Raw genomic sequence first — 24,758 nt, forward strand, 5'->3', positions numbered from 1 at the left:
TGTGGCATCACTTCTTTTTGGGGAGAGACACTTTCTAAAACTTGATATCCAATGTTCATCACTACTGGCAGTTTTCAGCCTGCCTCACTGAAGAAATTTTGTAGAGTAAAAGTGCACAAAATGATTATTTTTAATCCTTAAGCCTGAGTAAGCTAATTTTTGTGACAATCAATATAAATCAATCATTTATGTCACTGAACACATAGATGTTGGTATGACAGCCGAGGAAAACTTGTTCTTGTGTAAATCTTTGTGTGTTTATTCCAGCAATGTTAGTGGCAGGAATGAGTGAGGACAAGCAGGTGTCCAGCCTCAAAATGATGTGTCTTGCGTTAGTTTGGTGGTTTGAAGAGTTCTCTTGTTTGGATCGAGAACTAACGAAAGGGTTCACTAACATCTGCTTTACCATTACTCAGAGCACTGCCTGTGCTGGATATAAATGGTACAATATTTGTGGATCATTGTGTCCACACCATTTTTAATCTTTATTAATTGTCAGAATATCAGCGGTTTGTGACCATTTCACATTGTGCTAGCTTCTTTGTTGTTTTGTGTTATTTGAAAAGAGCTTTCTCTATTTACATAAGGTGTTTATTATAACACGCTGCAAGAGTTGTGACTGCTGAAACGAATAATACTGTGATTAGTGCCTATGAAAAACTGTAATCTTGTAATGTATTGTAAACCTTGTAATTTGGCTCCATTGTGTTAAATTCCATAGTGCACATGAGTAGTATTTTATAGCAGTTTCCATTAAAAAATGTTGAATACATTCTGGCTGTTTGTAAAACTCACTTGCTTAGCATATTGTGCATTAAAATTCAATAGCAGTGCACTTTGCTGTTCACTTTTTTTTATTGTTATACTTCGAGCATACTTAGACATCACTGTGCCTTGCATCCCGGAAAGAACTATCACTTACAGATGACAGCACTAGTAGCATCATTAACTGATAGCAGTAACTTATAGATTGCAGCAGTGAAGAATACCGCAAACACAGGTAGTGTTTTTTTCAGAAGCTTCTCCAAGTTTTTGTCCCGTACTACAAATGGGTCATATCTTGAAAGAAGCCAAACACAGTATTGGATGGTAATGAGCTGAATTACCAGATGAGATTTGGAAGTTTTTTGGGATGAGGTTGCTCGATCTGTCTGGAAGAGCGCAGGGTGTATTTGGGGTGAGCGAGAGAGACTTTTGTTGTGATGTGGATTTAGTTCGGTTCACAGAATTGAAGAGAAAATGTTTGTCAGTAATTATACCAGTTGTCTTGTTTCCATGAAGCTACACTGAAGCCGCCATTCCAGCAGAGTGGAACACTGCCGTTTTCTTCGTAGACCTTTGACCGTATGAGGTTCAGGCTAGAAGCATATCCAGTGCACTTAATTTATTCTTTTACCCTCTCTTCTGAGTGCAAAGTACGAAGAAGAGCAACATAACAGCTCCTATTGGACAATTCAAACTGGCTGGAGTAAATGGACACTGAAAGGGCGAGTCTGCCTCCGCTTGGGCTCCAGGAACCACTGGGCCCCAGTTTGTCAGTCTACGCACACCCCCTTACGCATGGCTAAATCTACGAGCCTCGTGATGACGAAGGCTCCACTTCAAAAAAAAGGAAACTAAAGTGGTTGTGATGCATCACTGTATGCAACAGTGAATAGAAAAAGCAGAATGTTGAGAAGTAGGGGTATGAATGCAGCCTATAGTCTGAGCTTAGGTCAGTGTTACACTCCTATAGTTATGTGCTGCTGTCGGCTTGTGACTGTAGAACGATCATAAAAGAACAGTGGAAGAAAATAAAGAACCCAAGACGCTTCCCACTAACAAGCCAGCAATGCGTGTTGTTTCAGGAGGAGCATCCATCTTGCGAATGTTGCTTTCAAAACTTTAGTGCGATCAAATAGAGAGAAAAGACTGATAGGGGAGGTATGGGAAACTTCCAGTTAATCTTCAAAAGATGTGAGAAAGACTGGATGCTGCAGCAGAAAAAATTTGTGCTTTGAAACCACGAAGAGTTGAATGCATCAGAGGGAGTGCATAGTCATGAGTATGCACCGACAGGTGATGTGATGGCTCAACAGGAGTGGTGGCTCTTCCTTTGGTTTTGGGGGGAAGTGGTCTTTAAAAAAATTTATGCTAATAAAGAAATGATTATGGAATCTTCATGGAAGATGTTTTCTTGCCTACTGATTCCAAATATGTAATTTAATTTTTTGTGGAAAAAACTTCTTGTACACTTTGTTTTGCCGAGAGCTTTCAAGAAATTTTTCTGTACAGAACTTGCTAGAATGCATGCTGTTCGATTCTCTTGACATTAAGCTTTGCAAAAAGGGTAAAATTATTATCCTGCCTATCATAGAAGTTAAAATGTTTTTAAGTTGCCACTTGCTTCGTGAACGGGAAGAGAAATGTGTATTCCCGTTTCTGAAGTGTGAACTTCAAAATCCTATAATTTAACTTGTATGACAGGCAGGACGAGAATTGTACCCTTGTGGCATAGCTTGTTGTCAAGAGAAAGCAATGGCTTGCGTTCTAGCAAGTTCCTCGCAACAAAATTTCTATAAACGACGCAGGAAATAATAAATAAAATATTGCATTAGTTCAGAAAGACTTATTGTACATAAAATTAAACACAGGAGTGCAGGGAAAAAACTGCAGTGAAGCAGCCACAAAGGTCGAAACCCACACCAGGCAACGCGTGCATAGTGCATGTAATGGCCTTTCATAGACTATCGGCCAGAGGGTCTCCGAAAGCACGATGGCCGCGTGCAGCACGCTGCATTGCTTCATCATCGGTCAGGATAGCTAAGGTGTACGGCCGTTGCATACGCTTATACTACCGGCAGTTTTGTCACACTGAAATAAGGGATTTTGACCGGACCGTAGTGCCAGTTTGTAAATACGGCAGGTTTGAATTAGGCGGTTTTCATGTGCGTACAGTACAAACCCTCTCTGGCAATATTGGACCTTAGCAGCTGAAAAATGTCCGAACAAGAAAAAATTAATCTGACATTATTAGGTGATGCAAATTCAATCAGCCACTGTTCTGCTTGAGGAAAGATAGGTCAAACGGTAAGACAAGACTGTCAAATTTACCTGTCATCATTTAGGGCCGTTTGTTAACAGGTAAAACCCGACATTACCCAGTTTGTGCAGCTGAAGCATACATCATGAAAGCCAGGATAAACCCAATTCCTGCTCAAAAAATTGCTGATGGTTTATCTTTAGTGAAGCCTGGCGTGTAAGCAAAAGCTTCATTCCCCTGGCTATGCTAAGAGTGCTGCTTGTGGTTGAAGCAATGACGAGACTCATAGTTTGGCTTAGGGGAGACACATTGATTCTTTGCTTTTGGACATTCCGATGAAGGCACTCCGATGGTCAGTGAAGAAGTGAGACTTGGTGGTTAAGTGAGCAACCTCTCATGATCAACCATTCAACTCTCATCAGGGTGGGCGCGCCGACTATCCAGTGTGTGCAATGCACTCAGTGTTAGATGGCAAGCCACGTCTAGTTGCCCGATACACCACAGCCTTTGCTCCCTGACCAGACTGAGCAGCAGTTAAACCATAGGTAATTTACTACAAGTAATTATGAGCAATGAGGCTCTTGCGTGAACCACAAAGCTAACCCAGGTGAAAATTTTCAACTGGGACCTTTTGGACCAGTCAAAGTGGTTTAAGGAACAAACTTCCACTTCAGTTGGTCCAGTTGCAACTGGTCCCAGAGTGACTGGAAATTTGTTTCTTAAACCAGTTGGCTACTGGTCCCAGTTCAACTGGGAATTTGTTCCTTAAACCAGTTGGCAACTGGCCCCAGTTCAACTGGAAATTCGTTGTTCAAACCAGTCACTGGTGGTTCTTCAGGAAGCACGTCGTGTACGTACAGGCAGTGTAGTTCAGCAAAGCCAGTGAGCAATGTTGCACTTGCAAATTGCATGCCTGATGTGCCCAATGCTGGACTACGCTGCCTGCATGTTCCCAACGCCTGTCCCTGAATGTTATGTGATGAAACCACAGTACGAAAAGATGCGTTCATACTTTACATTTATTTGCTGCATAGTGCATTTAAAGTCTTGCACCTTCAAGGCGCCTCTTAGCCTTTATTGCGTCCTGAATCTTCTCCGTCAATATCGCAGTAAGGCTTTGTACTGCTGGTCCGACGTCCACCTGGTGCAACTCTCCCCAGTGGGACAAAGTTGCTGCAACAAAATAGCAAAATATCACACACTTGATAACGTACATTCATTAAAGTAGGCTCACCTTTAACAACCTCTACTTTCTCTGGGGTCAATGCCGGCTTTGGCAGCTCGCCTGTGCCCCGCTTTTTTGGCGCCAGCACTCCCGTCACACTTCTGGCCGCAAGGCCAGCTTGGCCCCAAATACATTGTGCGGTTTCTTTCACCACCAGCCGTGGTTTTGCAAGTTTCAGCACCCTTTTCGCCTGAGGGGCCTTAAGGCAAATCCCCTTTTGGAGGTGGAACTGCAAACATATACAGATGAAGCAAAAATGCATGCTTCATTTATTAACATCCAACCAGAAAGTGAGAAGGTTTATTTGATGTGTGACTGACGCAAATTACGGAACAGAAGTTATTGGCATCCAGAGAAATTGTAAACACACCATTTTCTCACTTGTTTCAGAGAAGTGTACTTCTTTATGCCTGCTACAATTAAGAGCTGAAATAAGATGAAGCCAGTACTCATGACATACCTTTCATGTGTGAGCTCATGCTTAAAGGTGCACTAAAGAGGATTCTGAGCTCGTATTTTTACCGCATACTCCAACATGTGCCAAGCATTTTTAGAAACTTCGAATCATTGTCCTATGCGGCTGATTTCACTATTAAATCGGAAAAAATGTTACGGCTCCCGCCTTCCTTTATTTTTTTTTTAACTGACCTCCGAGAGTAGGAGCCAACCAGCACGTTGAGTGCCTTTCAGCTAGTCATATGATGGCTTCGCTTTCACTTTTATTGTTTTTCAGGCGTCCGTGAATAAATAGTTTCAGTTGCAAACATAGCCAAAAATTATGCCCATGGAATTAAAAATATACATAGAGTCTTTGCTTTCACAGATCACTTTACATATTACTACGTATCACTGCACTGATGGCAGGGCGGCAAACCGCCACGCGACTAGCTGAACAGCACTCCATGCGTTGGTCGACCCCACCTACTCTCGGAGGCAAGTTAAAAAAAAAAAACAAAGGCTGGGAGCTGCGACACCTAATCCGATTTAATAGGGAAATCAGCCACATAAGACAGTAATTCAAAGTCTCTAAGAATGCTTAAGGATGTAGATCGACCTCCCGTGGTAAAAAATCACTGCTGCATATGCTCCCATTTAGACCACTATCAAATATAAATGTTTAAAAAAATTTCCTTCCAGGAGAATCTGGAAGCTTATTATTACTCCTTGCATTGCACTTGACAACAGTGCATGCCCTACAAGTGTAATAACATGCGTCATGCCCAATTTACAAAACAATAAGTACATACCGAACCATCCGATGTGTATGTGAAGTCTGGAGGGTTGGAGCCACTGGATGCTGAAACCAGAGCGAAAGAATTATGTGAAATTTTGAAAACTGGCACTCCTCATTCTGTATGCAGGGTTGGCAGAAAGGTATGTGCTTGTAACCATTCATAAAAAGTTCACTCACCTATTCCCGAGTGCTCCATTTCCTCTTGATCTGCAGCTGGCCCTGGCTGTGCAACATCAGCTGATAATAAAGAACAATGCTTCTCTGTAGCTTATAATGGCTACAGCAGACAGGCTTTGGTCCATAATGAATAATCAAAAGCTTCACTACAAGGCTATATACTTGAACTCACCCATCAGTGGATGCTCTGCCAGAGCTGGCCCTGTTAGTACTGTGTGGACAGTAAATATAGAACAATGCATTTCAGTAAATTATAACAGTTACAGCAGACAGATTTTGGCTCACACCAAATCACTAGAGCTTAGAGCAACACAATAGCCTTGAACTCACCTGTCACTGGGTCCCTCATTCCTACAGATGCCTGTGGAGCCAGGTGTTGTGCTGGTAAAAAAATACAGAATGATGCATTTGAGTACATTAAATTGTTGCATAAGAAAATTCAAATAACCACTGACAAATGGTCTGGTCAGGATGTGTGCGCGCGCATGCACGCACGCTTTATTGAGCACTGTGCTTTACAGGTGAAGAGCAAAAAAAAATAAATCTCACCTTCCACTGAAACTTCGGCACTGGCAGCAGGTTCCCAAGTGTCTGTGCACAGTAAAATTGAAGCATTAGTTTCAGTGTGCACTGTTGCACGTCCAGAAAAATGCATTAAACCTTCAAGCTGACCTGACTTATATCTGCCTTGCTAGCACATTTCCACATACTCTGAAATTGTTTACCAGAAGATGTAGCTTGAGTGAGCCAGCTAGATTTTTGAGATCCCAAGTTATAGTTACGAATGTGTTATGAATTATTCTGGTGTAAAATATATCAGAAGGCTTTGAACTATCCCATTCACTTGGAGTACAAGGTTACAATTTACAATGGAGGTCAGCTGTAACACATAAATCTACATCACAGTAAGTCTTCAAATAATTTTAGTCAATTGCCTTTTTCCAGTATATTAAGTGTGGCACTGTGAGCAAAAGAAAGTTGCCAAAAATGACAAATTTTCACTATCGTAATAAGTTTTGCCATTTTAAAAGCCAGCAGCTCTTGTGACATTAAAGAGAATAGCCTAAACGCTTCTTCTTAATGTTTGGGAAAAGCCAAAATCATATGGACAACTTTTTGCCTTGCCAGCACCCACAGTAAAGAAAGGCATTATACATACCAGAACCACAGTGGTCCACAGCAGGCATGGTGTTTTCTTCTTGCCAGTGCTGTTCCACTGTTGAAAGAATTTAAAACATTTTAACAAACTGTAAGCTTCTATGCCTCAATAAAAAAGCTACACGTTACTGAAGCAGCTTCCAGAACAGCAGCAAGAGTTCCAAGAACAAATATAAATAACCATGAAACTTTACTTACTGCTTAGGATTTTAGAGTTTATGAGCACCTGCTGTGCCCGAACTTGATCTTTCAGAAAAGAATTATCTTCCCGCAGCTCTCTGCAGAGTGCCTTCCAGTGTTTTAATTCTTTTTTCATTTGTCGCAGCTCCGCAGCAGACACCAGAGAGTCGTCCGTATCAGACGTGCTTGTAGAAGCCCGCCGCTTCTTGCTCTGCACATGTATTCACACACACACACACACACACACACACACACACACACACACACACACACACACACACACACACACATATATCTATATACATACTTACATACATACATACATAAAAGACAACAGCTTTAAAACCTTTTAGAATGAGAGTCGACATAACACTGCAGCAATACAGGGTACTCACAACTTCTTTGGTACCAGACATATTTTTCTGGTGTATCTGGCTGAGCTGCGTCTGAAGGATGGCCTCATAGCTGGCCTTCCTGGCTGCGGTCTGGTCCTTTTTTTTGCTGCCTGTAAATGAGCAACGCATCAAATGGCCATTAACTTTCGGAGAGCAGAGGCTTTGTAAAGTAAGGATAAATTGAGCAAGTAATTCATCTGCTTATAGGGGAAGGAAATTAACAAGATTATCATTTGTCAATGTTTTATCAGCAATATTTCTGTTAATAGTTGTATGGGTGCAAGACTTTGCCTGAAATTTTGTGCTTGTTTTAACATCAGACAGTGAAGCACGACCACAGAGTTAGCCTCACATCTTTTTCGGATTCGGATATGTGGCTTTCCCTTTGTGTCGGGCGGTCCTTACGGAGAAAAACCTCCGAAAGTGTCCTAACCTATTTTGGAGTCTTCCTCGTCTTCATGGAGATTTCTCTCCACAATGTCAAACGACGTTTGGTTGTTTTCACCGCATCTGCCACGGCATCTGTCCCTCCGATATCTGCTCTTGCAATGGCAGCCGAATTGCCATCCAGTGGCCGGAGTGGCGGGAAACCAAGAGCCTGCGCAAAAAGGGTTCCAACCGGATGTTGTGGCTGAAGCACCGGACAGGTCAGAACTACGTGTTCGGCCGTCTCTTCCCCTTGTTGGCACACCACACATGTCACCTCCGCTTCGGTTGCGTCTTGCCTCTTGCATTTGGCCCACCAATCGTTTGGATTGGATTGGATTGGATTTTGGGCTTATCCCTTTGTAACGGGCGGACATTACACGAACGTCCTAGCCAACTTTGTGACGCTACGGCGAAGACTGTCCTGCCGTGTTGTCACCACCACCTAACGCTTCAGTCCACTCCAATTTTCAAGGCGGCGCTTTGTTGTTTCGACCGCCCTGGCCTTGGTAATGGCTTCCTGGTTGTTCATTTCACTGTCGCCCGCACCGCCCTCTGCCGGTTGCCCTGTGTCAAAACCTAGCGCCTGCGCAAGGGTACATCCACTCGGTTGGCAGGGGCCAACTTTCAATATACATGTTGCCAGGCTACAATACTACAAGGAAGAGGAAGCAGGATGACATAAGTTCTTCTGTTGCCCATTTTTCATTTCTTCCCTCATGTGCTGTGGTACCAGTGCTGTGCTGCCTCTCTACACGGCATGCTCGGCAGATAATTTACTACAAGCATGTGCCATATTTCTGTGGTCAACATTATGAATAATTTTTATTATATTTGCATTCCTTCGATGCAGAAATGTGCAAAGACCCTAGTTTTTAAAATCACGAGATTCCCATGCACATCAAACTGAAAAGTGTGAGGCTGCAAAACAACGCACCTGCTTCTTTCTGTGAGAGGAGGTGTCGTCCTCGGAGCTGCTGCACAGCGACTCCATATGCACCTTCGGTATGTGCACCCTTTTAGGGCACTGCAGCACTTCTTCTTCAGTATCTGCATCAGTGATTAGTGAACAGGCGGTGGCTACAGTTCCATCCATACGGAACAACAACTGAGCTTGACTCACTTCCAGGTGTAACAAAAACCACTCTCAATTACATGCAGATGAAACAGTTCGTAAGTCCCTTTACAAAAAAAGCCCTGCCCATTTTGGACCAAATGGCAAACAAAGACTAAAATTTGGTATATTATATATGCACAATACAGCTATAGATAAGCACGGAAAAGTTTGGTGGAACGCTTGGCAACCTATGACAACGAACTGAACCTAAGCGCGAAATGTAATACAGTCATGGAAACAAAATACGAGAGATGCAATATAGAAAACAATATAGCAAACATGCAGACAGTTTGTATGTACCCTAGCCGAGAAGTGCGAGCTAGGACAGTAAACGCTGCCGTTTGGGCGGAACGTTGTAACGTACCATCGTGAGCAAAATTATGAGAGACCCCTGCGAGCGCGTGCCGTGGATCATGCCGAACTGCACGCGGACGTCATTTGACAAAGCGGTGTCGAGACCGGTGCAGTCCGCCGCCTAATGAAGCACTTCGGCCCAGTGTGTCGGCCTCGGGGGAATGTTTAGTCAGATGACGCCCGCATGCAGTTCGGCATTTCCCGGCACGAGCTAGGGGTCTCTTAATTTTACTCACGATGGTACGTACAGTCGTGAGCATAAAAACTTTTTGCACTTCACTAATTTTGGAATGACCTTTGGATACTATGCGCAACAGGAAAGCTAGAAAACAAAAAAAAAACGCTTCTCACACGTACTTATGAAGTAATCTATAAATTAATGCTTGTTCCCCCCTCATATTGCTCACGACCGTACGTGCGAATTGTAAATACCGCAATGCCCTACGGCCCTACTTCGCAAAGGAACAGACTATATTGCTTACCGCCGAGCAGGAGGATTTGGGCAGAGTAGTGACCAGTGTTTTCTTTGTCATTTTTGTCCTCCCAGAACACCCGGTACACTGCTCTGTTGTCGAAATCCTTCTTGTGCGCAGGGCTGAAGGCACGTATTTTGTCCACGTGCACGACGTGTCTACGATTATCCTGGTCTTCCAGGAATCGGACTAGCGCGTACATTTCAGACACTTGCCGAAAACAATAAGCCAATGACTGAAAGAAATTAACAATTAATACTGGCGCCGAACCAAAAAAAAGCACCAATAAGTGAAAAAACTGCAGCCGTCACGCAAGCTCTAGGCACTATAAGCTGGTTGTGGATATGGATATGACTGCGGCTATGAACTTTTAAAACAGCCGCCAGAAGCCGCAGCCGGTCCTAGCGGAAAAGCACCTAATAATACATTCCAAAATAAATATTCCATGCTTGCACTGAAAATGCGTCATCGTTGAACGTACACAAACTACCTTGAAGCGTATAAATATGGGATAGACCCGTAGTATAGAGCTATAGTATAGAGTTAATATTGATAAGTCGCATACTGTAGCAAGCTCAATCCGAATCCAGAGACATTGTTTACACCCATGCTTGCTACATTCCTCCGTTTCTCACATCTTTCCTCGGACCGTAGTATGTGATAAACGACTTTCCTCCGAGTGACGAGCATTGATTCGTGACGTGACCAAAATGTCGAAACCGCCCAAGCAGCGAAAGCTCTACTTGGAGCCGTCTTTTGATGGAGACAGCCTGCCGAGGAGCACACAGTACAAGATGTGCCCGAACAAAACCAGCGCGGAAAGCGACGTGGCCAACGAGCCTTATGAAGCTTCTCACAGCTTGCTTGAGGAAGAAGACTATGCAAATGAAGACTGTGGTCCTGAAGAGCTTGACGGATGCACGCCACCTCCTCAATCTGATTTCTCACCGCAAGACATTGTGACACTGGTGATGGACTTCGCGGTCACTCATGGTCTTTCGTGGACACAGGTGGAACATTTAATGAAGCTCATGAGTTTTATTATGAGAAGAAGCGACCTTCCAGATTCAAAGTTTCTTTTCAAGAAGTTTGCTGGAATATCCCAGGAAAGTATGACTTTCCATTTGTACTGCCCAGACTGTATGTCGGTCCTAGGCGAATGTGACGGGGACCTCAAGAAGAGGAAAGAGCTAGAACTTACATGTGTGCAGTGCAAACACATGCGCGCCGCCGATGCCCTAATTGAGCAGGGTGCTTTTTTTGTCAGCCTCCCAGTGATGCAGCAGCTGAATTCAGTCCTGTCATCCAAAGAAACTTCTAGGTCACTGAAAACGTCGCTACAAAAAATATCTGAACGACCTGCCTCATGTTCCAAGCGTGATATCACAGACGGGGACTTGTACTGCCAGCAGCGCAAGGAGCTGAAACTCAATGACATGGACATTTCTGTGACAGTGAACTCTGATGGAAGTCCGGTTTTTAACTCTTCCAAGTTTTCGATTTGGCCTGTCCAGATGACAATCAACGAGCTGCCTCCAGCACAACGATTAAAGAATTCTATTGTTGCCATGCTCTGGTATGGTCAGCGTCACCCAGACATGACAATGGTTCTGCAGGTGTTCTCTAAGCAGATGAATGCACTTGCTGAGACTGGAGTGGAGTGGATGGTCGACGGAGAAGTCTACAAATCAAAGGTGGGGACTCGAAATTTTTTGGAAGACATCTATCAATTTGCTGCATCACTACCACATGCATGCATAATTAGATTAAATATAAAAATATGGCATCTAATATTTATATAATGTTAGCAAAATGGTGCAAAACTTAATTTTCAGCTGCCTTAATATGGAGGACCTTTTGGTACTGATAGGTTAACAATAACAATTAACCAAACAAGGGCAGTAAAAATTAATAGAATGAGGGAAGACGCAGAACCTCCGACACACTGAGAAATGTGACTGCTACATACCCACAGTACAACTATTTGCATCGTCATGCACTCGTAATTGCTTCTACAATGACTCTTGAGAGTTGTTGTTGACTTGTAGGCAGCTGTCAGGATGGTTTTGAAAAATGCACCATACGCCACTAACTACTACCAACTTTGTACGCCCGTAAAAAGGGCTGCAGGTTTTGCAGGCGATGTCCACATATTGCAGGCCTTCAGCCAAAACTTTCATAAGCCTGTTTTGTGCCAAAGAATTTCACAAGTTTACTTTTGTCAATATTACAGGTATACTGCTTCAGTGCTTCCGCTGATGCCCCTGCTAGAGCCCTGATGCAGAACATGGTCCAGTATAATGGCTATTTTGGGTGCAGCTGGTGTTTACATCCGGGCAAGTCCGTTGAAGGTAGGAAGATATAGCTGTACACGCTCTATAATCGGAGATGGTTGTTGCTTCAATCCCTCTGTCTGTAGATGCGAGAGAGTACCAATAAATGGGTTGTGAAGTCCTCATCAAATGAGTTGCACAGACTGAGGTGCATGTAAATTACTGCTCATGCAAAATGCTAATCAAGCAGGACTTTTTGCTGGGCTAGTTGGTCCATTCTGACATATGTGAAACAGCGCGAAAGAAGGAAGCCCGAAGGCAAAATGAAGATTCAGCACTCTTTCCTCTCCCTTCTTCGTTTCGCCTTCGGGTTTCTTCTTTTGCGCTGTTGCACGTATGTCAGAATGCTACTTCATTTCTCTCTGGGTGTGTGCTTGATGTCATTATTTTTTGTTATGTTTTCAAAACATGCACCTTGAGTTTCCTCATAAAAGGTCTTTTTCAACCTGCTGTTGCTTGTATATACCTTGGTACTAACTGAATGCATAGACACTTTCAATAAGGAAGGGAAGGGAGCATTTTTTTTATCTGTATCTGTGAGTGCACACGTGACAGTCTAAACAATGTGACCTTTGTTTTATTTCCCACAGATATTGTGCAGAACAGATCTGGTTTAGGTGGTTCATTGACTTCTGCTCTCTGCCTAACACAGATTTATGCGTTGCAACAGGAGCATGCTGAAATGGTTTTTGTATGTGTAGGTGTTGTCCTAGCCTGGCAAGACTAGCAGTATTTTGTTAGGGGCGTTGCATGTGATGCATAGTCAGCCATATTTTGCGCTTTTTGTGTTGGGAACTTTTGCAGAAATGTGTTGCAATAGTAGTGTTCAGGAAACATTGAGCATGTCTCGTCTCTTACTGCTGAATAGGCCAGAGATGACTGGGATTTGTGAAAATGCTTTACTTCTGGTGTACCAAATATTTCCATATGAAGTGCTTTGCATCGCATGCTTGTCTCATTACCAGGTAGATAGCAGTGCCTTTATGCACGCACACAATCTGATGTTTCAGGCAGTTCTTTCAGGAGGCCTCATGCATATTTTTTTTTACCCTGGACCCCTTGCTGTTTACTTTTCTGATGTCATTTAAATGGCTATAGCTCTTTATAAGCTTTGAAATTTCTGTTGCGCTACACAGCTTTACAAGGTATTTCCAAGTTCATCTCAGTTAGGGAGCCTGTTACAGTTACTATGCAATGATGCAGAACAGGTGTCTACAGATGTGCATATTTCTTTATATGTTCAGTACACCCACTGAAATATTACTCTAATTCACTTGACTGTTGTTTCTTCATTACATTTATTTGATAGGTACAGTCAAGTACCCTATCAGTGCTGAAGCAGTGCCTGACAGGACGAAAGCTGGTGTGCTGGAAGATATGGCTGAGGCAGTCAGAATAGAAGAATATGTTCAAGGGGTGAAAGGGCCATCCCCGCTGATCAACCTGCTTGGGTTCGACATTGTATGGAGTTTTAGCCCGGACTACATGCACTGTGTGCTGCTTGGTGTGGCACGCCAGTTTATGGAGTTGTGGCTATCAAATGTTGGCACTCCATACTACATAGGATCGCCACAACTACTTAAAGAGATTGATGAGCGGCTGTGCCGCATCAAGCCGCCACAGTGCATGACACGCCTGCCCAGATCTATCCTTCTGCGAAAATTTTGGAAGGCTACTGAGTGGCAGCAGTGGCTGTTGTACTTCTGCTTGATCTGTTTGGACGGCATCTTGCCAACTAAGTATTTTGAACATTTTAGCTCGCTTGTGAAGGGAATATACCTCCTCCTGCAGGATGAAGTGTCTCTCAGTGCCATTGCCAAAAGCACTGAGCACTTAGTGCAATTTGTTGTTGGTGTACAGTTCCTTTACTCAGACAAGGAAATGACTTCAAATGTGCACTCACTACTACATCTAGCAAAAAGTGCTATTTTGCAAGGGCCACTCTGGGCACATTCTTGTTTTGGATTTGAATCGGGCATGGGAAAGCTGAAGGGCCTGATCACTTCAGCTAAAGGGGTGCCCCATCAAGTGACAAGCCGGGTAGTAATGGCCCATAAAGTGCATGCATACAAAGATTCTGCAAGCCCTCAAGTCAGACAGTTTCTGCAGTGCGCTAAAACATCGAAAAGAGAGCCTATAGTCCTCGGTAAACCAAAGATTGTGGATGGGTCTATCTTAAAATTATTTGAAAATCACATCCCCTATGAAATCACTGGCCCTGTTGAGGAACATGACAGAGTTCGTATCTCTGGGCATGTGTTCCACAGTGAACAATACCGAAGGCCTGAAAAAACTGACTGTACAGCTGTGCGAATGCCCAACAATGTGTCTGCAAGGATACAGCACATTGTGTCAGTTGGTTGCAGTGACAAGACAAGAGTATACATTGTGACTCAAAACTATGCTGCTGCTTCATGTTTTGGTACCACACATATTAATAGAGTTGAAAGGTGGGGTGCACAGAAAGTTATAGAAATAGATAAAAATGCAACTCCATGTCTTTGGATTGAATGCAAGGGCAGCCATTTTTTTTGCAACCTTGTTAACCGTTTCCTGTCATAAATTTGTGCACTTCTGAAATTTTGCATCTCGTTATTGATATAACTTTACTGCTTGTTTTGGTTGGTTTACGGGGTACGGATGTCCCAAAGCGACTAAGGCTATGAGAGATTCCGTAGTGGAGGGCTCCGGAAATTTCGACCACCTGGGGTTCTTTGACGTGCACTGACATCGCATAGTACACGGGCCTCTAAAATTTCTCCTCCAAAGAAATTCAACCGCCGTGGCCGGGATCGAACCCGCGTCTTTCACGTCAGCAGCCGAGCACCATAACCACTCAGCCACCGCGGTGGCTCATTAAAAGGATGAGGTGGTTTAGTTTATCGAGTTTAACGTCCCAAAGCTACTTGGGTTAGGGACTCCATAGTGAAGCGCTGCTGTAGTGTAGTGTAGTCTTCGAAGGTGCTGCGTCGCGAACGGCTAGCGGTACGCCTCGGTTCAGTCCAGAGGCAGCGATCAGTCCCAGCGGCAGCGATCAGCGCACACGCACGAGCATCGGCGCCGCTGTCTTTGTCCTCTTCTTCCTTACGCCAGCCGCTCAAGGTTCGGGAGCCGAAGGCCTGTCTTACAACTTCCCCCGGGCGAAAAAGCGCCATCCTGGCGGCCTAGGGAGATGTGACAACGACGGGGTCGTAGGATGGTTTGAGGCAGTTCATGTGGACAATTTCACGGCCTCGGCGACGACGATCAGTAGACGGTGTAAGGGGTTCGGTGATGTAATTGACGGGGGATGTCTGCTTAAGAATGCGGTAGGGGCCCTGGTACTTGCTGAGAAGTTTGGAGGAAAGGCCGGGACTTGAGGAAGGAACCCAGAGCCAGACCAAAGAGCCAGGAAGATAAGTGGAAAGTAGTGCAGAGGGATCACGGGTGCTTTTCTGCTGCTGCTGGGAGCGTGAAGTGAAAGACCGGGCAAGCTGGCGGCATTCTTCGGCATAAGTGGCGGCTTGAGAAAGAGTCGTAAATTCAGAAGCATCAGGGCGGTAAGGGAGAATGGTGTCCATTGTGCAAGAAGGCTCACGGCCATAGAGGAGAAAGTATGGAGAGAATCCGGTGGTGGCTTGAGTAGCGGAGTTATAAGCATAGGTGACGAAAGGTAGAATGCGGTCCCAGTTACAGTATCGGAAGCCACATACATGACCAGCATGTCGCCAAGAATGCGGCTAAAACGCTCAACTAGGCCATTTGTCTGCGGATGGTAGGCAGAGGTGGTGCGGTGAACGATGTTGCATTTCCGAAGGAGAGCTTCGACAACTTCAGACAGAAAGGCTGGACCTCGATCACTCAGCAACTTTTTGGGAGCACCATGGCGAAGAACGATGCGATGGAGGATGAAGGATGCAATGTCGTGGGCTGTACCAGATGGCAAAGGCGACGTTTCGGCTTACCGGGTAAGGTGATCGATGGCGACGATGATCCAGCGGTTGCCGGCTGATGTGCTGGGAAGAGGGCCGTAGAGGTCGATGCCAACACGCTCGAAGGGCTGCGCTGGGCAAGGCAGCGGTTGCAAAGGAGCGGCGGGTTGGCAAGGTGGGTTTTTTCGGCGCTGGCATGCGGGGCACGACTGGACGAACTTGCGCACATAACGGTACATCCCACGCCAGTAGTACCGATATCGTAGGCGGGTGAAGGTCTTCAAGAAGCCGGCATGAGCACACTGGGGATCATCGTGGTAGGAAGAGCTAATGAAGGAGCGCAGGTGGGTCGGAATGACAAGCAGTCACTTGCGACCATCCGGAAGGTAGTTCCGACGGTAAAGAAGCGCGTCTCTGATGGCGAAATGGTGGGACTGACGACGCAGAGCACGGGAAGGAGGTCAAGGCGATTGGCAAGATAAGAAGTCCAAGAGGCAAGCGATCCATGGGTCTTTGCGTTGCTCGGAAGCCATATCAGCGGGCTCAAACGTCAGAGAATACAGGGCGCAGATAGAAGATGCTTCCTCAGACGGCAGAGGGGAACGTGAGAGGGCATCAGCATCCGCATGTTTACGGCCGGAACGATAGACCACGCGGATGTCGTACTCTTGAAGCCGCAGAGCCCAGCGCGCCAGGCGACCAGAGGGATCTTTCAAAAACGACAACCAGCAGAGGGCGTGGTGATCGGTGACAACGTCAAAAGGGCGTCCGTACAAGTAAGGGCGGAATTTGACTATCGCCCACAGGATAGCTAAACACTCCTTCTCAGTGACAGAATAGTTCGCTTCAGCTTTTGTGAGTGTCCGGCTGGCGTAAGCAACAACATATTCGTCAAAGCCAGGCTTGCGCTGCGCGAGGACTGCATCGAGGCCGACGCCGCTGGCATCGGTGTGCAGTCCCGTCGGAGAACGAGGGTCGAAATGGCGCAGAATTGGCGGAGTGGTCAAGAGGCGACGGAGTGTCGTAAAGGCTTCATCCGCGTATGTTAAAGGAGCCGTGATCAGTGGCTGCTGAGGAGGTGGAGGAGGAGAGGGCAGTACCTCGGCGACCTGCTCCTGTATTACACGCTGGATGTTGGGAGTGAGCGGCGGCGCAGGAATAGGTAGGCTGGTTGACAAGCACAGCTGGCGGGCGACTTCCTCACGGACGAACTGCTGAATGTGCTGGAGGAGCGACTGATGGTCTAGAGCACCGTCCCGGGGAAGAGTCAAGCTGGAAATATTTGCCTCTTGAAAGCCGGCTCGGCGGGTCGAAAGGCGCTGTTTGCGCAGCTCATCGAAGCTTTGGCAGTGGCTTATCACGTCGGAGACAGACTGGGGATTCTTCGCGACGAGCATCTGAAAGGCGTCATTATCAATGCCTTTCAGAATATTTCGGATCTTGTCTGCCTCACTCTTGGAAGCGTTGATGCGTTTGCAGAGATCGACTACATCTTCGATGTAGCTGGTAAGGTTTTCGCCGCTTTGTTGTGCACGACTGCGCAAGCGTTGCTCGGCACGAAGCTTACGCACAGCGGGACGGCCGAAGACCTCCGTGAGGCTGGTTTTCAGTTCCGCCCAGCTGGAGATGTCCGCTTCGTGGTCGCGGAACCATAGATTGGCAACGTCGCTTAAATAAAATATAACGTTGGTAAGCTTGACGCTGTCGTCCAACTTGCTATACGCGCTTACGCGTTCATAGGAGGCCAACCAATCCTCCACATCGGTGTCATCCGTGCTGCTGAAGATCGTGGGGTCGCGCTGACGGACGGCACCAGAACAGATGACAGCAGGGCCAGCAGGCTGAGCAGGTTGGGCCGGGGGGTCGGGCACCGTGGTAGAGCCTGTAAGCCTGGGCATGGTGGCGTCTCTCGATGGTGAGAGCAGACAGCACCTCCATCAAGTGTAGTGTAGTGTAGTCTTCGAAAGCGCTGCGTCGCGAACGGCTAGCGGTATGCCTCGGTTCAGTCCAGAGGCAGGGATCAGTCCCAGCGGCAGCGATCAGCGCACACGCACGAGCATCGGCGCCGCTGTCTTCGTCCTCTTCTTCCTTACGCCAGCCGCTCAAGGTTCGGGAGCCGAAGGACTGTCTTACACTGCAGATAATTTTGACCACCTGAGGTTCTCTAACATGCACTGATATAGCATAGTACATGGGCACCTTTCGTTTACCTCCACCGAAACATTGCTGCGACAGCTGGATTTGAATCCAGATCCCCCGCTCAGTAGTCGAACGCGCTAACCACAATTACCGCAGCGGGATGAAAGAGAATACTGATCAGAAGGATGCCATGCGTGTTTCATGACATTATTACCTTGTTCAGTACCTTACCAAATGAAAGTGCATGCTTGAGAAATAAAACTGTTCTCCGCCAGGTAGTTACGTGCAGTGACCTGAACGCTCTGCGTTTGCTACCTCGGACGATGAACAGCTGTACGCCCCCACTCCAGCTGTTTTGTGCTTTGTGTCGTGCGCGTGTGATTGAACAGTGATCTCCCAGATCTCCATGCGCGTGCGACCTGTATATATGTATATGTTTACCCTGTAGATATGTAAATAGATTCATTGAAAGTGTACCCCTTCCCCTGTCCTTTCTACTGTCCCCTCATCCCTTTTCTTTCACTTCTACTCTCTGCCTGCTATCCTTTATTTCGCTGCCCCAGCTCAGGTGCTTCCAGTCGCGATAGCAGATGCCGGGGCAGCAAACATTCTTTTACCTTCCATATCAAATGTTCAATAAATAACCACTTCATAAATGATATGCTGATTTGTTTTCATCTCTGCTGCCCTAGCCACGAATGCATCAAGTGCTCATTGCAGTTATAAACCACACAAACACACACACATGACCTTATACTATCATATTTCAGTATGGCTTTCGTAACATATAACTTACGGAGAGCACGGAGTTAGTCATGTGCAGGGTATTGGGAAAAGGGTGAATGAATTGCTCAGTTTTGGAACTTCACCAAGTAAAACAGCTACATATGTCGCATACTTCGGATGCAGATTTGCTATAGAGGTGAAAAGAATCATAATTTTTTAGTTGAGCTGCTTCGCAGCTGCTCTTCCACTGCAAGATTTTGGTACTTTGTGCAGCAGGAATGAACCTGACCGAGTCTAAATGGGACTTCTCTTAACTGAAAATCGCTTCTCCACAAGACCAATTTCCCCGCATTTGGTCCGAGTTGTTATCAGCCACTTCCCTGTTGTCTCCCAACTGGGAATGCACAGCAAGTTATGCAAAACAGTCGAACGAGTGAGCGTAAAAATATGACGTGCCGCTAATGCGTTAGAATATTTTCACTACAATTGCAAAAACTGCATAAAATACAATTCAATGAGCGAACTGAGAGCGCACCTAGAAAGGTCGCGATTCCAGCCAATGAGAACGACTTGTAGTCCTAATTTGTGCTGACAGGTCATCTTCGCCGAGTAGTAAAAGCAAGAAAACTGTCTTCCTTTAGCTCCATCAAGGAAAGAATTGTTGAACAATCTCGCCAGCAATAACAAGCGAAAAATTAATTCTATTTCATGGTTCTTCAAACACAGCGTTCCCACGGAACATATGATGAGAAATCGCAAACATCGTCCATGCGACCATTGCCGCCATGGCTGCCCTAGCTCATGTGGAGTGTGCGAGACTGACTCACAGCATGTTGCGGCAGTCACAGCCTCAGAAATAGAAGTTCATTTCGGTGGTTGGGCAGTTATAAATAAATAACTATAATGTCAGCCTGCCCGAAACGCCTATGTCACAACGGGCTGAAGATAGAGGGCTTAATGAAAAAAAAAACATTGCTATGCGGGCCCACGATATGTTCGCTGCAGCATGACCCATGCTAAACTCCCGCGGCAGAGTTTTGAGGAAAGTGATGTTATTCGCCACGAGAGCGTCTACGGGCGTTTTCGCACAGTGCAATCGGATTGATGTTTGCCCATAAGCCAGCTTCAATCTAATTTTACAGTATGTTCATTTCTGCACCTAATGACTGTACAATGTGCTGAGCCACAGCAGCATTTGTTCCTTTCTCGTCATCCCTCCAAGCAATAAAAAACTTCCCATTTGGTTTTTACCCACGACTAGCTTCTACCCAGTTGGCCCTCAAATGGGAATTTTCGCTTTCCACTTGACCCACAAATGGAACCACTTACTTCCCAGTTGCTCCTGAGTTCTTCCCATTTGGCTCTCAACTGGGAAATGATGTTTCCCAGTTGCGGCAAATTGGAACCATTTACCTCCCACTTGAGCCTCAACTGGGACCAGTTGCTCTACAACTGGGATTCAAAGTGGTACCAGTTGTCGTGCAACTGGAACCAGTTGTCTTGCAACTGGAACCAGTTGTCTTGCAACTGGAACCAGTTGTCTTACAACTGGAACCAGTTACTCCCATTTGAAACCACTTACTCCCAGTTGAGTTTCCAGTTGAAGATTTTCACCTGGGAAACCACCAGTAAATTTTTTTTTTACCTTACGGCCACCTTGGTGTTGCACCAAAGCAACACACCATGGCTCTACTATGGTTTGAGCTCTCAATCGCTTGAGGGTGAAAACCACAAGCGCCGCAAAGAAAGCCCGAGGTGCCGTAGTGAAGCTTTCGCTTCAAAAGTGCGTTCAGGAGAAATGTAGTTTGCCAGTGCAACGGGCTGAAGCTACCATATAGAAATTGGCAGACATCTAGAACATTGATAAACTTGCCACATGATGATTTCCATTTCATGTTACGTGGTATGAATTACTGTGGAACACTGTTTTCTTTATGCTCTTTTAGAGTGCAGTTTAGGGTGATGCCAATTTCACAAACTGCCAGCGAGAGCCAAGTGCTAGAGAATCCACCTCATTTGCAGTGGGTTGGAATCCCAGTAGTGCTAGGACGGCTGCCTTGCCTTTTTCGAATACCTACAAAGACCATTCAATTCAAAGCACACAGATTACAATATTCAGCAAGAGCTTCCCAAGCACTGTCAGCACTCAAATGCTGAATAAGGTGGCTGTACATGTAGAAGCATCCCACACCAAGGGATGGTGCAATTAGAAAAGGCGCTACCTACCTCTAAAAAAGTTGAAATTGGCCCCTCATGTGCATTAAAAGTAGACATGTGCAGTGCTCACAAACATCCTGTTCATTACCTGATTTACATTTTCACTCGGCTTCAGTACCCTTTTAGCAGTGGTCTGAGAGCAACTTGTTGGTGAAATTTCTTTTCCTGAATAACTTTGAGCAGCATTTTCCGCTGCAAGGGCATAAAGAGGATGGCAATATGCGGCTCTACACAGGAAACAATGTGTTGGCTGGGTATGGGCTCAAAAAACCCATTGTTTTGTAACTTGGTTTTTCTATAGGGCCAAAGAAGTTGTTATAATCTAGTTATGCACTTCATTAATTACTGAAGAGACATGTTGGTAGGAATACTTTATTTGGCACAGAACTGGCCGACATGGGTCCACTGTCACTCTGCTTGTGGGCCAAGGTGCAGACCTGTGAGCACGTTCTTGAGCCAGCAGCCTGGAACGATGAATAAGTGCCTAGGACCAGAGAATGACGCGCCCTGCAAGGTCTGTTGCTGCAGTTCATCCACTAGTGTCAGTCATATGCACGGCTGGATACCATGAAAAGAGAAAACAAGTGTGCAAGCTCTGAAAAGTATGATGCAACTAATAAAGAGAAGTTGACAACGAAATACCGAATGTCGGATAACTGGTAATCACTCAATCTGTGCACACCAAAAGACAGAACAGAAAAAATGCTCACAGCAGCTGCCACAGACCGTCCAGACTATCCAGAGTGCTACCTAGAAAGCAATGCTCGGCTCGGCTCTAAGATGACTGAAACAAAAAAATTACCGAACGTGACGTCATTTTGAAAATAACGCTTCTTTTGCACAAACCAAAATTTTCAGCGTCAATAATGCTTAATTCAAGTTCTCTGCATGGTTTTATTAAGTTTTTTTGTTGTATTTAAACTTGCCCACTCCAACCATGCAGGTGATTGCCCGATTGCGCAAGCTGCATCGCGGTTAGTATCAACAATCGCACGACGCCACGACCATGGCCACGACGCACCGCGGTGTAATTCCTGTGGAAATGATTTGTTGTTTTTGTAACTCGATTATCGAGATGTCAAGGAATAGCAGTGATGCATGTAATGCATACCTTCATCGTCCATGACGTGTGCAAAGGCGCAAGAGATTAACGGGACAGTTCGCGTTACTCTATTGTTCAGAGAAAATTATTGCTCTCAAGCGCTGGCGCTGGGCCCCCAAAATAGCAGATGCGCTAGGATGTATATTTGCCTCGCAGCTGACTGCTGCAGCACTTTATGCACACTGGAGGCGAAATTTTAGATGCCCGTGTACTGTGCAATGTCAGCGTAGTACGTTAAAGAACCCCAGGTTACCCAGGTGGTCGAAATTTCTGGAGCTCTTCACTACGGCGTCTCTCAATGTCTCTCATAGCCTGAGTCGCTTTGGGACGTTGCACTGACATCGCACAGTACACGGGCCTAAAATTTTGCCTCCATCGAAATTCGACTGGCCTGTATGATGCAAAGGCGTGCATAGTTTTGCAGCAAGCAGCTGTGTTTTTTTTAATGCGATTTTGATTGCCTCAGGGCACAAAACTGTTACACCAGCTGGTTACACAGAGCTCCATATGATGATGATGATCACATACCCACAATTTCTTCCTCACTTATTGTTTGTGCACTCGTCTCATTCCTCTGACCCAATCCCAGAGATGAGCACGGATTTGTCCAGTTGATAAAAAAAATCTGCAAGACATGTTTGCGAATGCCGTCGGACACGTATACATATGCCTTTCCTCTCCTCTTCCGCACGACGCTAAGCACAGTCAATCTAGCACGAATGCACAGTTAGCACTTAGCATGGCAGTTGCCATACCTCTCCTAATAACCTCTTCCTCACCATGCTAAGCACGTGTCCAATTGCACCTTTTTCTTCAGTATCTCTGCAAATGTGCACATTAAATGCAATCCTGCATTAATAGGGAAGTTTACATGTGCATTAGAATGAGATTCCATAGGCAGCCTTCTTTTCTATTGAGGCTAATTTTTTCTTACAGTGCCCGCATATTTTATCGTTAACTTCTTTGTTTACTGATACTTCTAAGCACACCTGAATAACATGTACAGTACTCTTCTCCCAGGCCCATATGAGCCCAGTCGGTGCTTGTGTTCTGACAAAAAACTGTAGTGTGACAGACACCAAAGCCCATGAATGCAGATGTCAAGTCCATTGCTTCATTAAGAGACATTGTCATTAAAAGATTTAATTGACAGAGTACAGACATGTCAGCCGCAACAGAAACAGTAAAAGCAGCAAAGCATACCAGCACTGTAACTCATGTAACTCAGTTTTGCAAAGTAGGGGCAAAATTTGGGAACAATTTTCACGTGAAATGTTCCAAGCACTGCAGTTAAGAGGTCTCAACACATCATACTCTTAATCCTGTGCTGCCCAGTGTCGCAAATTGGCAACATACCATCTGCACACTGTGTACTCATTACTACATAATTGGCTTGGTTTATGGAGGTTTAATGTCCTAAAGAGAATCAGGCTATGAGGGACACCGTAGTGAAGGGCTCCGGAAATTTCGACCACCTGGGGTTCTTTAGTGTGCACTGACATTGTACAGTACACGGGACATTGTACATTGTACAATACCGCGGCGGCTTCATTACTACATGAATCTTCAATACAAATTCTGATGTTATGTTCTCACGAGCCAGCACTTTTCAGTAAAAATGTTTGGCTTTAATGTCAGTAAGCTTTCTGCAGGTGTGAATGTGAGACTTCCACCCAGCATCCAAAAATTACTCTGCTCATTTTCTGACAGAAGTTCAGAGTAAATTACAAAAACATTTGTTCGATAGCAAATTGTACTGTCTCTGGGCCACTGAGTTGGTTTGAGGCCTTTGAATTGGTCTTTCACACAACACAAGACTAGCAGCACCAAGAGGACCGAATGCTAATGGTTGCTAATTGACAATGTGTAGATTCCTGTAATTTTAGTAGCACTAACAATGTTTTGATATTGGCTTTTAAGTATCGGCACATTAGCTGGCATAATATGGAGGTAATGGTTTTTTCCACTGATTCCTTCATAATTTAGGCATTCAAAGGTTAACACTATTCATTCATGACAACTACAATAATATCACCATTCGGCATACCACCACCATCATCATCAGCCTGATTACGTCCACTGCAGGGTAAAGGCCTTTCCCTTGCCTTTCCAGTTAACCCTGGTCCTTTGCCAGCTGCAGCCACCGTATACAGGCAACACTTCTTAATCTCATCTGCCCACCTAACTTTCAGACCCCTTCCCCCCCCTCGCTACACCTGCCTTCTCTTGGAATCCACTCCGCTAACCTTAAGGACCAGCGGTTATCTTGCCTTCGCATTACATGCCCTGCCCAAGCCCATTTCTTCCTCTTGATTTCAACTAGGATGTAGTTGACCCATGTTTTTTCCCTAACCCACTCTTCCCTCTTCCTGTCCCTTAACGTTACACCTATCATTTTTTCCCATAGCTAGCGGCGTTTTCCTTAGCTTAAGCTGAACCCTTTTCGTTAGCCTCCACAATTCTGCCCCATAGGTGAGTAATGGCAAAATATAGCTGCTGTACTTTGATCTTGAGGGACATTAGTAAACTGCCATATGTGCTCCACCCCATTCTTATTCTTCTAGTTATT

The 24,758-nt window shown here is 45.3% G+C and overlaps 2 protein-coding genes across 2 annotated transcripts; one reads left to right on the top strand and one right to left on the bottom strand.

The window, feature by feature from the left end:
* Positions 1-4,061: 4,061 nt before the first annotated feature.
* Positions 4,062-10,074, bottom strand: LOC149326181 (BEN domain-containing protein 5-like). The gene is made up of 11 exons (XM_089564492.1): positions 9,771-10,074; positions 8,755-8,867; positions 8,268-8,403; positions 7,392-7,501; positions 7,015-7,207; positions 6,818-6,874; positions 5,989-6,039; positions 5,659-5,718; positions 5,495-5,544; positions 4,257-4,476; positions 4,062-4,195 (listed from the first exon to the last, which is right to left on the bottom strand). The coding sequence occupies exons 1-11, from the start codon at positions 9,961-9,963 to the stop codon at positions 4,062-4,064; spliced, it is 1,317 nt and encodes a 438-aa protein (XP_089420618.1). The 5' UTR covers positions 9,964-10,074.
* Positions 10,075-10,388: 314 nt separating this feature from the next.
* Positions 10,389-14,730, top strand: LOC149326182 (uncharacterized). Its single transcript, XM_089565122.1, has 3 exons — positions 10,389-11,455; positions 11,995-12,112; positions 13,404-14,730. The coding sequence occupies exons 1-3, from the start codon at positions 10,472-10,474 to the stop codon at positions 14,654-14,656; spliced, it is 2,355 nt and encodes a 784-aa protein (XP_089421248.1). The 5' UTR covers positions 10,389-10,471; the 3' UTR covers positions 14,657-14,730.
* The last annotated feature ends 10,028 nt before the right edge of the window (positions 14,731-24,758 follow it).

The sequence above is a fragment of the Amblyomma mixtum genome, chromosome 10 (genome assembly GCF_055824585.1).
Source record: "Amblyomma mixtum isolate Tamu chromosome 10, ASM5582458v1, whole genome shotgun sequence".
NCBI classification, from domain to species: Eukaryota; Metazoa; Arthropoda; class Arachnida; order Ixodida; family Ixodidae; genus Amblyomma; species Amblyomma mixtum.